The sequence below is a fragment of the Petaurus breviceps genome, unplaced genomic scaffold (genome assembly GCF_028583685.1).
Source record: "Petaurus breviceps papuanus isolate PSGF00001 unplaced genomic scaffold, PetGlider_PUasm1.0 90763, whole genome shotgun sequence".
Lineage (NCBI taxonomy): Eukaryota > Metazoa > Chordata > Mammalia > Diprotodontia > Petauridae > Petaurus > Petaurus breviceps.
Window position 1 is genome coordinate 13189212 of NW_027187340.1, and position 17561 is coordinate 13206772.

The 17561-nt window shown below is 39.3% G+C and overlaps 1 protein-coding gene across 1 annotated transcript in view; it reads right to left on the reverse strand.

Annotated features, from left to right (window-relative positions):
• The window catches only part of FRZB (frizzled related protein), a 56432-nt gene extending 50941 nt beyond the window's left edge, over positions 1–5491 (reverse strand). Inside the window, exon 1 of the mRNA XM_069068584.1 lies at positions 4393–5491. Coding sequence (XP_068924685.1) covers positions 4393–4864 — 472 coding nt within the window. The 5' untranslated portion in view covers positions 4865–5491. The remainder of the gene's footprint in view (positions 1–4392) is intronic.
• Between the last annotated feature and the right edge of the window lie 12070 nt (positions 5492–17561).

The following is a 17561-nucleotide window of genomic DNA, read 5'->3' on the forward strand; positions in this document are numbered from 1 at the left end:
CTAAAACTAACAATAGCAGGTCCCTTCTCCCTCTCCCCTTTGTTCTTGGGGACACTGGAGAAAATGAGACGAGCTAAATCTGCCTAAGCCTTGATCCCTCCCATTAGTCCAGTCCCAGCCTAATGCCCTGCCATCATACCTCAAGTCAGCTAGTTGGAAAAGCAACCGATTTATATTGAATACCATTACTCAGCCCTGGCTCTTGGGGGAGCCAGGCTTGACAAACTACTTTGTAGGTGTAAATTCCCACTGTATCATTTCATTACCTAAAAAAATCTCTTCTGGCACATTACAGAGTAACTTAAAAGTATGACTAGAGTCATACCTCATAAAACTACTCCTCAGAGGAGTTTATTCACTTTGGTTGTTGAAGCTTAATTATCATCATAATTTGGAGAAGCAGCCCTGATAGAATAGAGGATCAGTCTTGTAGTCACAACGATCTGGATTCAGTTCCCTATTTTGACACACACTGGCAATGTGAACGCAGGAAAGTCACTACTACTTTTTCAACTGTCTCATTTGGTTCTCTAAAAGTAAAAGTTACAGAAAAGTTCTTCATATGCAACAAGTGGAAAGAGCTTCTTAACCTTGAATTCTCCTATTGATGAAATCACAAGTTTCCACCCTACCTCCTTCCTGACTGCCCCCAAGTCACAGTGACTTCTGAACAAAGGTAGAATGGCAGTAAATGTTAACAGTAGGTCACAGCAAATGAGAACTTTCTCTTCTTGAGAAATGACAATCTAATACACACCTAATTTAATACATACCTGAGTTGTCTACTGGCATAAACAAATTTTTTTATACCAATCTAATACACCTAATCTAATACATACCTGAGGTGGCTACTGGCATAAACAATTCTTTTAATTCCAATGTAATACACACCTAATCTAATACCTACCTGAGTTGGCTACTGGCATAAACAATTTTTTTTATTTCAATGGCAGGAATTTTTGTTGTAGGAATTTTTTCAGTTGAGTAGCTAACCCAAAATAAATCTTAAATGAAAACCTAAGCCAAAACAAACAAACCCTACTCCAAATTTAACTCATAAAGTTCCCCTCAGAAAAATGAAAAAGTGAAACAGGAAGAGATAAAGAGATATTTATATACCTTTTGGAATTAATGTGAATAGTATCAGGGACTCCAAATGCAATCAAGATCAAATACTGCAAATATTCTTTTCATCAATGGAGAGAGCTAAACTATCAATGGAAAGCTATCTTCCTAAGAATCTGTGGTGCATAGGCATTATATTATCTTAAAGGGAAAAATAAAGGGATTCCTAAAAGAATTAAAGTTCAGTCACTTGATTCTGGCTTTACCGGTTAAGTGCAATGAGATCCTAAAATAAACAATTTGTTGTTGTAGTGCATCTGAGTGTGTTTGCACACACAAGTGCATGCACACAAACACTTTTTTTTGTATGATTTTCCTCATTCTCCTTCTAGACTTTTTTTCTATTAAAGATGGGGCTGTAAGAATCATGAATTATATAAGAATTATAGCATTTTGGAAAAAAAAGAAAAGCTCAGAAATCAGGTTCCCATTGACTGAAAGAATGTTTTCATGAATCTCACCCTGGAATCATTCAATGAGGTTATTGTGCTACATTTGGTCTGGTCCTCAGCAATAGGTAACTTGGGGGCACTTTTACTGAAACTGCCTCTCTTCTGCATCGAAAGGGATTTTTGAGAAGCTCTTGACCTGACCAATCTACCTCCAGGTCAGATCTCTCTATAAGGTCATTTTTAAAGCCCCATAGCTCCTATGAGGGAAGAGCTTACAAACATATTGCCATGTGAGCCACTGCCACCACCCTGTCCTCAAACATGGTCTAAAAGAAACACCAACTGTAAAGGGTTCTCAATGATTGACAAGCCAAGACAAATTTTGCTATAGACTTCTCTACAGCCTGTCTCTATAATGAATACTGAGGCACAAGACTACTATTTGAGCACATAGCAGGTTAGGTTGGAAAAAGCCTAGTTGTGTTATATAATCAGCTCTTGGCTCAATATCAGTAATAACAACTTACATTTCTGTAGCACTTCAAACTGACCAAACTTTGCCCACAATCACAATGTAAGGTAGACAGTATTATTATTGAGCCATTTTTTGTAGATAGGGAAATTTATTTCAGTGACTGGATTCGAACCCAGTCTCCTCAACTTAAACTTGGTGCCCATTCCCCTACACCACACTGTCATGCCAAAGGGAGAAAAAAAAATTCATAAAGGTGTTAATGATGGAGAGATGGAGACTGAACCTGGGATTTCATTGGTATAGAGAACTTGTAGGTGAGGACTCCTGTTACCTTCTCTGCAGCTTACAGTCTGAGAGAACTTCCTGGAGCACTGACTAGTGACAAAGCAACTTTGCCAAGGGTCATATAACCAATATACCAGAGGCATGATATACTTGCCTATGCCAAGCTACCTCTGATAAATAATAAAAGATGGTGAACCATGGTTGGCGGGCGGGGGGGGGGGAGCACCAGCACTGCAGGATTCACAGACATTTTTGCTGAAGAGTACTTCAATAGCCAAAGCTTTATAAGTACTTCCACCAAAAATCAATATTATGATTTCCTTCTTCTTCCCTTGCTTACCTAAGGCTGGGTGAGCCAATATGCATAGAAATTAGGAAATGACAACAAAATGAGGGTAAAAGGTAGTCCATAATTTTTCTAAAGACAATGTCCTGATCATCAGTAGTTATCTGTAGCTAGTTACATATTGAGGGCAAGGGTAAGAGGAAAAATAGGATCTTTTTTTAAAGTGAAAAGTAACAGAGAAGGCAATAAATAGGTGCATTTAGAAATGAAAAGAGTTCATCTGAAGTGTGAGGGCAAAGTTCTGGGTCTTTTTTAAGGGCTCTAAAGTACTGAAATTTACTTTTTAAAATTGATGAAGGATAAAATTAGAAGTCTGGGTTAGATGGTAGAAGGGGGTTTTAGATAGATTAAACAGACCAGAGTGAATTTTTTTCATTGGGATATTAGATCTTATGGAGAGCACAATAGGAATGAAATGTAATGGGAAAACAATGATTGGTTCCATTCTGTATAGAGCTGCAATAAAGTTTTATGGGCAAGTGTGGGCAGGGCAAGATAGAAGCAAAGGGGGAGTTAAAGGGATTAGGCTGCCTGGAGGGAAAGGATAAAATGAAAGTATAAAAAAGTTAGGCTGCTTGGACAGTAGAGGTAAATGTTGAATGAAGAAGGAAGAGTAAGAGTGCTAGCAGAAGGGTAAGATTAAGAATAGGATTGTCAGTGAGGGCATGATAATAAAAGACTTCAAAAGTTATTTGAGAATTTTTAAGTGCAATGTAAATATCAAGTATCATCATTATCATTATTATCCAAAAACTCTTTTCCAGTTGACTTTAAACTGTGCATTTAAAAAAAAAGATTTAGTAATGAGACAGGAGAAAAAGTGGAAATTCACCAATAGTGCACAGTAGTTTTTTATAACTGTTTCCAGCATGGACTGAAGAACTATTTATCTCAGTGAAGCTAGAAAGGGAATTTAAGGTAAAGACAGTTGCCCAAATTAGAATTTGGCCAGTACACTGCAGTTACAATCTATGCATTGTAGCAAGGTTACATAAAAAGTGACTGCAAAAGGAAAAGAGCCCAGTTCTCTGTTTTACCCAAACATCACAACAGAAAGTTAAAAAGAAGGTGCTTTCTCTCAAAAGGAGATACCTGAGGGTCTATATTTTAGCATGTGTAGGGAGCTTTCTTGACCAACCCAGAAATCACAAACTCATTTCTTACTTAATAACTGTGTCCCAGGGAATTGCTTGAACACAGAGATGTACCAACACTACACAGCCAGTAAACATCAGAGGTAGACTGGAACCTAGGACCTACTAATTCCAAACTATAATGCTATCTAAAACTCCATGCCGCCTAAAAGAAAGTGAGTGAAGTTATCCAGAAAACTGGAAAGAAGGCTTTGCTGTGGAAGATTAAGAAGGACTAAAAAAATGTTAAGAGAAATGCAGCCTAGTCGAAGGAGAAGGTTGCTGGTATAGGTTGTGTCCTTCCTTTGAGTTCAAGAGAGGTAGAGAGAGAGGGATTACTTAACTGTTCCTTAGATATCTAATATGAAAGGAATGGATGGAGTATGAAAGGAATGAGAGATCATATATCGGGAGGGCAACTCCGATTGGAAGGGTACTGAGTCAAGATTAGGAGGAATTCTTGCTGGGTGCAGAAATGATTAAGGGTGTGAATATCATTCTGAAATAGGAGATTAGATCAAAAGGGGAAAGGTAAAGTGAGATGGGGTGAAGGCAAAGAACCAGGGGTAGAAGTGGAATAGGATCCAAGAAGGGAAAGGGTTATTTAGGGGGGGTAGGGACAGATCCAGCACTCACCAGCTCCATCAGCAGTGACTATGGCCTCAGGAGAGATGCAGACACCCCTATCATAGACGGGTAGCTCTTCACAGGCCAAGCTCTCTGGCCACGAGTGGCGGTATTTAATGAGGACAGGCTCACACCCCTGCCGAGCTCTCTCGCACACAGACTTGCAAGGTTTGATGGGCTCGTGCTGGAAGTCAATGGTACAGATAGGCGCATACATGGCACAGAGGAAGAAGAGCAGGTCTGGGCTGCATCGGGTTCCCAGCAGGCCTTCAAATTGTTCGATGGCCAAGATGGCATTAGCCTGGGTGCTGTGGTGCAGGTGGTTGGGCATCTTAGTCATGTTCCAAGGTAGGGACTTGCACAGGGGGATACGCACAGGTTCACAGGCTGCGCTCTGGGCTCCGGGCACCGGGCTAAGGAACGTGCCTGCCATGGCAAACAGAAGCAGCAGCAGCATCTCTCCAGAGCTGCAGTCAACCATAACCCCGGTAGAATGGGACAGAGAAACTACTAGAAAGCTAAAGGAGGCGGAGAAACCCTTTGCCTCTTCTTTCCTCCTTTCTCAATGATCAGTGAGTTTCTTCCCTCGGAGCAGTCTTCCAGCCTTTCTTGGATCAGATTCCCCTACTAATGTCCTACTGGCTTCTCACAGAAGTCACTGCTGGGGCGGCTGCTGCTGCTGCTGCTCTCAGTTCTCACCAGCATCTATTCATTTCCCTTCTCTCAGGCAGAACCATCAGACTTCCCAGATAAATCAGATGAGAGGAAAAAACAAACACAAAAGTGGAATTCAGCTGTATCCCAGAAAGCAGCTAAAAGAAGCATGAAATTCTCCAAAGAGAGAAAAGAGGAGGAAAGGGGGGAAAAGCAAGAAGGTGGGGGAGGGGAGAAGTAGGGGTGGGGGAGGGGAGAAAATGCCTTATTCCCAAAAATGATAGGGGGAAAGAATTGAGTAAGAGTTTGTAAGTCTTGAAGTTTAGTGGTTGAGGGAGAGGGTGCGCAGGCACTGCATTTCTGAGTAGTATTGTGGCTGCTAGGAAATACAGGACCAGCTTTGAAATGAAGTCTGTGCTTCCAACCCAGCTCCTTTTCACGTTCGCACCTCATGGCCAAAGAGGGAGCTCCTCCTCCTGCCGGAGTCCCAGCCCTCCCCAGCCTTCTCCTCTTCTCAGAAAAGAGGGGGAGGGAAGAGAAGGTGATGGGGGGCGTTAGTGAGAGGGGGGATGCAGATGGAGATGGGGGAGGGGAAACTAAAGAGCTAGGAAGATGAGATGACCTGAGGCAGTGTTGACTCAGTTCCCCTAAGACAGCCTCAACCCCTTCCTCCTGCTTGGTCCTTTGGAAAGCTGCAGCCCCACGCTCTCTCGGTTTAATCACTGTTTAGTGAGTGTTAAATTTGTGGGAAAAAAAAAAGCCGAAAGAAAGACAGCTACCGGAGAGTCATCTTAAAAGTCGACGGTAGCAGACAACTTTACATAGCGATAGTGCGACTGTGTGGCCGTTTGAACGAAAATCTAACAGTCCGGAGCATCATTTTAAATGAGCGATTGGGATGGGGAGAGGTTACTCTGCAAGATACGGCAGCAAGTAAATTCTACCCCTAAAGATATTACCCAGGACGCAAGGAGCAGCTTTCCCACTGATTTCAATTTGCGATATGTAATTATAACTTCTCTTTGCCTTCCAAGCACCGGTGAAAGAAACCAGACAGTTTCACCAAAACACTTGGGAATTTTGCTTAATTGTTTCTGATTTTACTCTTTCAAATAAAATGGCTGTTATTAACAAATGCTTCTGCCTACCTCCTTCCCCTAGCCCTTTAAAGAAATCTATGGGAAAATTGCACCATGCTGGAAAAAAAAAAAGCCCTTCCCTCCACTAACCTCCCCCCCTCCACCCACATGAATTCAATCTAGAAGAGAAAATAGAAAGCAGATCTCCTCACAGTCTGCTTCTTCCCACTAATGTAACCTCCCTCCCCTCCACCCCCACTCCCATTCCCTTTTCAGGGCATATTGTAATGAAGTGACCTGCGGAGGCACCCGCACCTCCTCTTTCAATGGGAAATCACTGAGCGAGAGAAGTTTAAAATCATCAGAAAAACACAGACCTCATTGAGAAGGGAAGAAAACAAAGCCCAAAACAAAACAGGAAGTCACCTTTGCTCTCCATCATTGAAATATTTCTTTGTTTCCATCCAGCTATTTCTCACAGTTGATGCTATCCAGGCAAAATATGTCCCTCTTTTGAGAAAACAGTGGGATATCTTTTTCAGCTCCCCTGGTTTGACTTGGAAACAGTAGTTGTAAAAATGTAAGCGATAAATAGGGTTTGTGGAATTTGATTTCCAAAATGACCTTTGAAAAACTTTACAACCAGTATGATTTGTCCAGGGAAAGTTTGTTCAGTTTAGAACAAAGAACACTTGATGGTACATAGGAATCCATGTAGTGAGTATACTTAGCCTTGTATCTGTACAATTATTCATTTGTCTTTTAAGAACAAAACTCATCCTGAATTAGAAGAGAGGAAGTCATTTGTGGTAGACAGAAAAGGGATTATGCTTTTCATCTTTTGGATTATCTCTGTGACTGGGACTCTCAGCAGTCCAGATTTAAGAAGCATGTTGTATAGTAGAGTGTTTAATGTTTCCTGCAAATGTTAATCTTTCAATCATTATAAGAAATGAGGCAACTTTTTTAATAGTTCTATCACTGTTTATAATAAAGATCACCATTCTGTTTGCTTTCCCACAGCAATGATTTACTTCTTTCATCTGTGTTTGCATATGCTACCTCCTTTGTCTGACAGAGCCCTCTGTGCATCTCCTTTCCCTCAATCCATATCCTTTTTCTCCTTCAAAATACAGCTCAAAATTCACCTCTTCCAGGAAGTCTTCCAAGATGACCCCATATGACACGTCACTATTCCCTTCACCCAGTTTGGTAATCCACTCATTTGCCCTTTTTCATATATTTCTCCATGTGCTCTTCAGTTACTTCTTCCATATACATCTGTCTTCCTAACCATATTTTAAAGCAATATATTTTGGGGATAGTAGATAAAGTCTTGGGCCTGAAGACCGGATATATCTCAATTCCAACTTGACTACTGTCAGGTATTAGCTGTATGAGTCTGAGTAAGTAATCTCACTTCTCTCAGTCGAAGTTTCCTCATCTGTAAGATGCAGATAACATCTTTAGCACTTACTGGATCGATGCTATTGTAAGATAGCAAGGAAGATAATACACGGAAAGTGTTTTGTAAGCCTTAAAATACTACATATTAAATGTCAGTTATTTTTATTGTATGTATCTTGAAGGAGGAAGATCTATAGTATATTTCTTTTTAACCTCTCCTCTCCTGCCCACCACACATAGCAGCACTCAGTAAAAGTCTATATTTTATAAGTGACTTTTTTAAGTTTAAAAGAGAAGTAGCTGCACAGACAATTGAAACAATCTCCATAAATAGTTCAGAGTTGAAAATATACTAGGGCAACGACAGCAACAAGAATGACATAACATAGAGTACTCTTTAATGGAAGAGATGGGGACAGTACTTGCATCTAAGTAGAGGATAAATAGTTAATCTAACTGTATTTTTGAAAAGGTAAAGGAGCAGAGATTGAGAAACCAGGCACTGGGTGAGGAAATTAGTTGTGAGTAGTTTGTTTCTTTTGAAACTGAATTCAATTTACAGAACAGTGATCTTTGTGTTACTGGAGGCACCTGTGCTGAGAGAGGCCAGCTAGCTGGCCGCTGCATGCATTTCTCCACCTCTGTTAAACAAGTTAAAGAGCGCACAGCTTTCCAGCATGCACACCAGGTGCTACGGAGTTGAATTTTTCAGTGGCTATATCTGATGAGAAGTGAAATAGCTTGTCTTCTAAATGTCGCTCTTTTAAGATGTGTAGCAACTTTTAAGGTATTTTTTTTCCTTCAATGAATTTAGTATATTTCAGAAAGCTGTCAAATTGATAGACTAATGTTTTTCAGTATGTGTGTGTGTATGTCTTCCCTATGGGAAAGTCTCACCCAGATAAATTTCCCAGCATAATCTCACCAGCATTGTTCAAATCTGTTTTCAGTAGACCTCTGCTTAGGGGTGAGAAGGCATCTGGAATAACTTTTGTGGTCTGGATCTGAGACCCCAGAGCTTGACATCATCTCCAGCTGAACAGCGCCCTCTAGCATGCAATTGAAGCAATGGTTCCACACACTAGAACCTTAGCAAAGTGTGAAGTAAATACCATACCAGTTGATGCCAAGTGTCCTTTTAAGCTCACGTGCAGCACAGTGAAGTCTAACCTTTTATTTCAATGAACAGCAGAGATTCCTATAGCAACGTTAGTTTTTCAAAAATCTGATGCCACTATGAAATATGTTACAAAATACAAAAATTAACCAACTGAATAAAATTGATCTAGCCATTCATAAAGTAATGCAAATCAATATTCTTTTTTTTTTTTTCTGCTTGCCTGGGTGAAATGATGACTCAGATTTCAGACAGTTTAAAAGATTATTTCTTTCTTTTATTACCCAAAATCTTCATTCCACAGAGACTTCCATTTGGTAGGAAGGAGCTAGGGGATAACAGGTCCTGAATTCTTTGCTTGCATAGTAGTTATAACTAAACAATGACCAAACTATATTCCACCTTCCCAGGCATAAATTGCAAAGCACAAGGGGTCCTGACGTAGAAAATTCTACTCTCTCTAAAAGTTCTCTGCTTCTGATTCAGCATAGGATACAACATTCTGAAACTGGATAGTCCTTCATAAAACTCTATTCTAAGAAGGCTATCCTGTGTGACCTCCAAGCAATCCAGCATCAGTATGATATGCTATTCTGGGGTATCAAGAAGAAATCCTGAACTTTTTAGTCAAAATTCCCAGTACCACAGTACTACCCAGTACCTAGAGTAAAGGTATTAATTAGGAATTATCTACTAATGATATATATTAATATATTATATATATATATATATAAATGATAAATGACGATAGTCTCTGCATCTCTCCCATCCTAGAAGTGCAGGGGCTACTCAGGGACCCCAGTTCCTATTTGATCAGAATTGGAGATTATCTGCTCCATTTCCATCCTTGGCTCATTCTCCCCTCCCTAGGAAATCTGGTGGTCTATAGCTTCTGTTGAACTTCATTCTGACACTTGATTAGCCTAACCCACTGAAGCATAGAATTCTTGAGTTCAAGAAATTCACTAGGGCTGGCTAGGTGGTGTAGTGGATAGAGCACCAGCCCTGGAGTGAGGAGGACCTGAGTTCAAATCCAGCCTCAGACACTTAACATTTACTAGCTATGTGACCTTGGGCAAGTCACTTAACCCCAATTGCCCTGCCTTCCCTGCTCCAAAAAGAAAAAAAAAAAAAGAACTTTTCTCACATTGACCACCCCCTTAGCAGGTAGTAAGGCATGCACCACTAATAATAATTTAGAATTATTAAACAATAATAATGAAATCTAGATACATCTAGATACAACTTTGTTTACTAGACCCTTTACATTATATCGCTTGATCCTCACAATAATGCTATGATGAAGGCGCCATCCTTTTTACAGATGAGAAAAGTGAGGATGAGATAAGTTACGTGACTTGTTTAGGATCACATAACTAATAAATTGTTTCTAAGGCAGGATTTAAACTGTCATTCCTCATTCCAAGTACAACACTCCAATGGGATTCATTTTTAATATCCAAAGATCAGGTAAAGCCAGGTACATATGGGAAGGAATTAGACAGTGAATGCATACATATTTTATCTTAAATTTGAAGCGACTCCTGAGATTTAAAAATGGAAACTTTGAAGGTTTTAGGGAAATGGCATATTACACTATAAAGTTCACTGGAATAGGAGACAGAAAATCTGAGTTTTTGTCCCAGTTCTGCCACTTCCTATATATATGATATAGGGAAATGGTTCTGCCAGAACTTTGACTACAAGGAATCTGAATTGGGGAGACTCTCTCCCCATGAGTCATTTCTCTAAGGATATTAAAACCAGATGAGAATGTCAAAAGGTCAGGACCATACACCTTGCTACCAAGAGGCCCTCAATAAACACAAGATGAGTTGTATGGATGCATGGAGGTAGAGATAGATAGAAAACTGTTTGACCCACAGAGAAAACATTTGTTTGAATTCATCTATCACAGTAACCTTATAATGTTAAATTGTGGTCTCTGTGATAAATCTAAGGGCAGCATATATGTACTGTTTACCAAGGTACCAGCCTCATTGACTGTTGTTTTGCTCAGTTTCAATGCCTCTCATGAACCATAGTGTTGAAAATGACAATTTCCTCATTAAATATATGTTTCTCAGTGTTAATGCCCAGTCTGACAAGACACACAATTGGAGGGGTGAGAATTGGAGAATAAGGAGGAGGTCAGGGTGGTATGAAAATATCTCCAGTTCACTGATTGACTTAAGACCTAAGACTTTTATTCACACTGTCTCAGTTTGACCTTTAATCATATACCAGAATATAGTATTAATAGCTAACTCACCTTTACATCATTCATTCATTCTCCTCCAGGCTTTATATCTGAATCTCTACCAGGGGTGGGAAACCTGTGGCCTTTTAGGTCCTTGAATACACTACTTTGAATGACTAAGTTTTACAAAACAAATTGTTTTATTAAGGAGATTTGTTCTATGAAGTTTGAATTCAGAGGGTAGCACTTGAGGACCTAGGGGGACACATGTAACCTCAAGGCTGCAGCATTCCCCTCCCCTCCATCTAGACTTTGCCACCAACAATCCACTGCCTTTTCTCACCCTGGAACTTATCTCAGGTCCTGGGGCCTTCTAACCCTGGAACATCTATCTACCTGTAGCCTTCTCACTCTGTACATCTGTCTTCCAATCCTGCCCTACTTCCCCCTCCCAAAAAATTCATTGCTGAATTTCTTACAGAACCTCTATCTTAAGGATAGGCTCAGGCCAGCCAGGCTTTATTCCTCTCTTGACTGGGTTTATGACTCTGCAAGCTTTGCCAGAATTCTCCTCTCCCCCCAAAAATACCTCCAACTGCCCCTCTCTGTTTTTCAGTTCCCTTTTATGTATTTTTTTTCTCCATTAGAATATAAACTCCCTGAGAGCAGGTACTATTTTTCTTCCCCCCTCTCACTTCCCACTTAGCACAGTGCCAGAACACTTAATCTTTGCTTGTCACCTTATAAAAGGCTTTCACCACAGCAACCCTTTAGATAGTAGTAAGAATTTTTCATCCCAGGGCAGTTAAGTGGCAGTGAATGGAGCACTGGCCCTGGAGTCAGAAGTACCCAAGCTCAAATCTGATCTCAGACACTTGACCTACTTACTAGCTGTGTAACCTTGGGCAAGTCACTTAACCCAATTGCCTTGCTTTCCCCCCTCCAAAAAAAAACCCAAACAAAAAAAGAATTTATCATCTCCCATTTTATAGATTAGAAATTAAGTGACTAGTCCTATACAAGTTTCAACTAACCTTTTCTCTTGGAACCAGATTGTGAAAGATTTTAAAAACCAAACAGAGTTTGGTATTTTATCCTAGAAACAATAAGAAACCATTGAGGATTCTTGAGTACCATCACAAAAAGGTCAGACTTATGCTTTAAGAAAATTATTTTTGCAGCTTTGTTGAGGATGGATTAGAGAGGGAAGAAGCTGAAGTCTGGGAGTGTAATTAGGACTGTTGTAGCAGGGCAGTTGAGAAATGATTGAGTTAATATAGCCTTGGAGATAGCTATAAACACAGATCCAGTCTTTTAAGCACTTAGAATGTATGACGCCAATGTGGGATCAAAAGTAGAGCACATACAAAATAAAATAAAAGTTTCATAAATATAAAAGTAGATTTCATGTTAACGTTGTATACATGTTAAGAGTAGGAGACTTGGGGCGCTGGGTGGCGAAGTGAATAGAGCACCAGGCCTGGAGTCAGGAGGACCTGAGTTCAAATCCTGCCTCAGACACTTAACACAAAAACCTAGCTGTGTGACCTTTGGCAAGTCACTTAACCCCAATTGCCCTACCTTCCCCCTCCCCCCCAAAAAAAGAGTAGGAGACTAGTGTAATGTAATGCCAAGGAAAGGCAACTTCCCAAGGTTCAAAATACCAGCATAGGTGCTCTCCATTTTATTCAGTGACCAACCAAGAACAGAGAAGATCAAAACATGACATCATTCCAAAATACAGCATTTACTAAGTGTGATTAAATAATCTCCAAGGACTACCCCACCCCAGGACCTTCCAATCATTCAATCAATTACAAAGTCCCTGTTCTAAATACTTCTCCACCCCTAGGCTGTACCTTCATTTAGTCCACCACAAAGCCCCTCTTCTCAAATGGAGATTAGTTTCCAATCTAAGTAAAGTACATTCATTTGCTCAACCATAGAACACAAAAAGGTCAAAAGTTCCCCACCCCTGGATCACAATTGAATCTACCCCAGAGTTACATCAAGTTTAAGCACAGCACTTAATACCCAAATGGAGGTCTTTTCTTCATCTTGACACCGAGGCAAGTTCTCAGCAATCTTAGTTCCTGGGGAGACAAGGCTTAGCAAGGCCACAAGATACATTGCCAGTCCCTTCATTCATTCATCCTCTGTCTGTAGGACAGTCCTAGAACCCCTGAAAACATTATCAAAACCCTCTCCCAGGATTTCTGTAAACATACAACAAGAAAATCCTTCTTCAGGGCTTCTGAACCAACAGAAAGGTTCCCAGACCCCTGCAACAACAGCACTGTCCTTCACCAGTGGACAGTATTCACTCTCTGTCTGCAGGACAGTCTTAGGGCTTCTTAACCAAAAGCCAGGTTCCAGAACTTCTTCAACAACGGGACTGTCTTTCACTAGTGGACAAATCTGGCAAAACAACATCAAAACAGACAGACAAAGTACCAGCAAAAAAGCCATGTCTCCTCAGTCCTTGGCAGCTCAGGGGGCAGGTCTCAAAAGTCCAGGGCAATTCAAAGTGGCCCCCAACAATTCTCTCAGTCTCTCTCTCTGCCTCCACAAGGTGCTGCTTCCAAAAAGTTCTTCTGCCTCTCTCTTGTGTCTCTCCAAATCTACATCACCAGCTCCTCCCAGTTCAGGACTTTCTTTTCACATCAACAAGTCCATCCCACAGGTGGGATTAACAAACTCTGGGTTTTGACACAATTGGTTTGAAAACCAAGCCAATACAGGGGAATCTTTAATTGCCATTATTATCACAACTAGTTTGAATTTGGTAGCTGTGGGAGTTGGATGTGTCCCAGGGATTAGGGAGGTAGTTATTCCATCCTCTGGAAGTTTTAGCAATATAAATACTTTGCAGACTGGGTCAATGGTCTCCAAGCAGAGATACACATTATAATGTTTGGGTTGAGTGGAAACTATGGTATTTCTTAAGATTTAGCACCTGAACTAGCTTCTTCTCCCATGTTAAGTGACAATTTTTGTGATATGCTAGTCAAACTCAAAGTGAAAGCTTTTAGTTATGGTTTGTGACTGGATCCTATTTTATTGGGGGTTCTAAAGTTGTGAGTGCAATGGGATTTAAGAAGACCCACCACACCACTTTCCAGCCATTCATTCCACCTGTACTTTTACTTTTGTGTCCCCCACCCCCACCCCCCAGTCCTTCTCTGTGCTTCTGGACTTCTGATTTGTGAGTACCTTATCTTGCCTGAACATGGTCCCACTGTGCCCCCTCCCAGTTACCTCCATGACATACTGTCACTCTGGTGGTTCTCACCCCCTTTCCAAGTCCAGCTCTGAAAATAGTAATCAAATTAATATTACCATTCTATGAAGAATGTGCCAGTTAATTGCCCTATGACTCAGATTACCACTTCCTCTGACTTCCCTGTTGAAATCCTCCTTGGCCACCACTGTGTATGGTCTTCCCTTTTTAGAATGTAAGCTCCTTAAAGGCCAGGGCTGTCTTGCTTGCTTGTATTTGTATCTCCAATACTTACCTTGGTGCTTGGCATACAGTAAGCACCTAATAAATGGGTTTTTTTTTCCATTCATTTAAAACAGTCTCTTTCTCTGACAACAACTGTGTTACTGTGGATGAAAAACTCTACTTCTTAGAGTCTCATTATCTTGGTCTATAAAATGAGAACAGTATTTTCATCACCGACCTGGTAGAACTATTATTAGGAAAGAACTTTGTAAACCTTTAAGTACTATACATATTTGAGTTCTTATTCTCATGTGTACTCATTCATTTCTCAGATAAATATGAGTGACTCCCAAGGTCAAAGCACAATGGAAACCAAGGCAAATGACTAACGTGTCCTGAGATTTTTGAATTAAATGTATTTTCTGTGCTATGTAGACAAAAGAAGAGATCAAACATCAAATTAAAGAAGAGGAGAAAATTAAACACAAACATAGCATCCTGGGTCAAATGCTTAAGATATAAAAATATGGTCACCAGAGAAACATAATTTCAAATAAAAATGGATTTTTTAAAAGCCCCCAAAATACTTCATAAACAGAATTTGGAAGTATATTGTTCCCTTAATTGTGTGATTAACTGTGATAGCTACACATATACAATGGGTTTACCATACACATTTATAGAGACTTCATTTTGTGTATGTGGTTGATCATTTTTCTGAGGAAAGTCTTACTCCAACTGTCTCAGCAAGTTTGGCATGTACATACTTGTAAGAGTAGCTTAAGAATTGTATGGTTCTCAATTTGGTTCCTCTCAAATATTTCAAAACAAACTTTGGGCTGTTGCTAACTTGACCACATTCTTTTGGGGAAGACAGCCTCTCAAGCAAAAATGTATAGCAGATGTATGGTCCCAGCAAACTCCCCACCTAACCTCTCACCATATACGATATTTTTAACAGTAGGCAGCAACCACTGCATTGTTGAGGTGGCACTGAGTGACAGAGAGTTGCCTAAGGCCCACACATGCCTAGTAATTATGGTCTCCAAAACACTTTTTTTTTTTTGCCTAGAAGAGGAAATATAATTTTCTGCAAAGGCCTGTCCATGAATGATGTGGGAGGAGAAACCAAAACAAAATTGAAATATGGGTCTGTAATTTGGAGACATGAAACATTAAATATATCACCTGCACCTCAAATAAGCGTTACAAATATACTCATTTAGGCTTTATTGGCATGAAAACCAACTCAATAAATATATACCTCCCGTGTAAGTCAGGAGAATGTAAACAGTTTTTCAAAAGTAGCCAATATACACTGACAAAACCATGAAATGCTTATCATCTTCTATCCCACCACCACCCCACCCTAACCCAAAGATATTTCAAGTCATTCTTGGAAACTCTAGCATTTTAGGAACAGAATGCTTCTAGAAATTTCCAGCTGGAAGGGGCCTTTGGAGATACTCTTGTTTTTCTTTGATAGGTGTGGGTTTTAGCTAAGATATTCTTGACAGATGAATACAGCTCTTGACAATACCTTAAAGAGTTTGGCAGCCTGCACTGCATCACCTGGAAGTTTTCCTTTGTGTCTAGCCCAAAGCTATTGGGCCCAAAGCTATTTCAGCTGAGGAATATTTTTTTTCATATTCTTTCCTCACTTAGGTTGTCAAAGAGTTTTCTGTCATCTATTCACTAGAAATCACTTCTATTCACTAGAACAGAGATAAGAAATGACCAGTTAATTTTCTCTTCTTCAGGTGAATACTACTAATTCTTTTTACCTTTCCTTCCTAGATTCTCCTTTCAACTTTAAAAGGTTTTGTCCAAACCCTCTTCAGTTTTGTTTTGTTTTGTTTTGTTTTTATACAGAATAGTGTGAGATTAGGTTGGAATGGTAGATTAGAGGTACACTACACTGAATACCAAGATCAGACGTATCAGAGTACATATTTACTGATAGTATTTGAGTGACATAATGAGAGCAAAGTATTCAAAGGATTACTTGGTTAGTAGTTTGGAGCATGAGTTGGAGGGTGGATTAGAAATAAAAAAGACCAGTTAGGAGAAATAAAATAGGTAAGAATAGATGAGGAACTGAATAAGTGATGTTGTTCAGTCATGTGAGGCTGGATTTGAAATCAGGTCTTCTTGACTTCAGTCCCTGTGCTCTATTTACTGTGCCATTTATAGCTTCTCCTAAAGGTCCTTGTGTTATCTAGCATTCTATAATAAGCTAGGAAGTATTACCAAACGTTATTCTTGGTCCTGATGATAGTGAAAGAGAAGGAACGAAAGGATCCTCAAGGCATTTAATAGAATATGACAGTTAGAAATAATCTTCTAATACTTGGAATGCTACATAGGACTTTTTCCATCTAATTTCTTAATTTTTTCAGCATTGAATTTTTCCTTCTACTATCTTACTATAGGACACTGATATAACAATATTCAAATCACTTTAATGAAACACTGCATCCTATAATTGAGATGCAGGATTTTATAATTATATCCCATAAAAAAGACAAGACTATCTATAGTAGAGAGCAAGATGGTATATGGCTATAGTAAGCCATAATTTAATGAGAAAAAGAGCTGAGAAAAAAAGTCCACAGAAATTCCTCCTATTGAAATTTGAATTATAAACTGAAATTAAAATTTGAGTTTGACTTAAAACTTGAACAAAATAAAATGCTTTATAAAATGGACTACTTCAAATGTAAAAGCCTTTAGATTTATTAATTTAATCAAGTTATGCATACATTTAATAGCTATTACATAAGACTTGATTTACTTACATTAAATTTAATGAAAAAAAAACCCACCAAGGAACTATAATTTCCATAAAATTTCCATAGACTCAAACAAACCATTCTGTGTACTTTAGCCCTGACTTTGCAATCACCTGTCTGCCTCTTCTTACACACCAAACTGCATTGAAATTCATTAAAAATTATAGAATATACAATATTTTAAAAATCTTTATAAGTCATTATTTTGTGTCAAGACTACAAACTGAACCACATAACAACAACAATAATAATAAATACACCTCAAAATATATCTTGATACACTTCAGGAAAATTTTATCGTAATTATTGAGCTTGTTCCTAATTTTTCATGGAATAGACATAGACAAATGTGAATTAGCATTCACTAATTCCATAATTAAAGAGGGAATTATTGAACCTGCACTGGGAGATTTTGTAAAATCCTCAAATCACTGTGAAAAAGTGACATTTTGCACCAAGAAAAAACATTTCCTTTTTTTAGTGA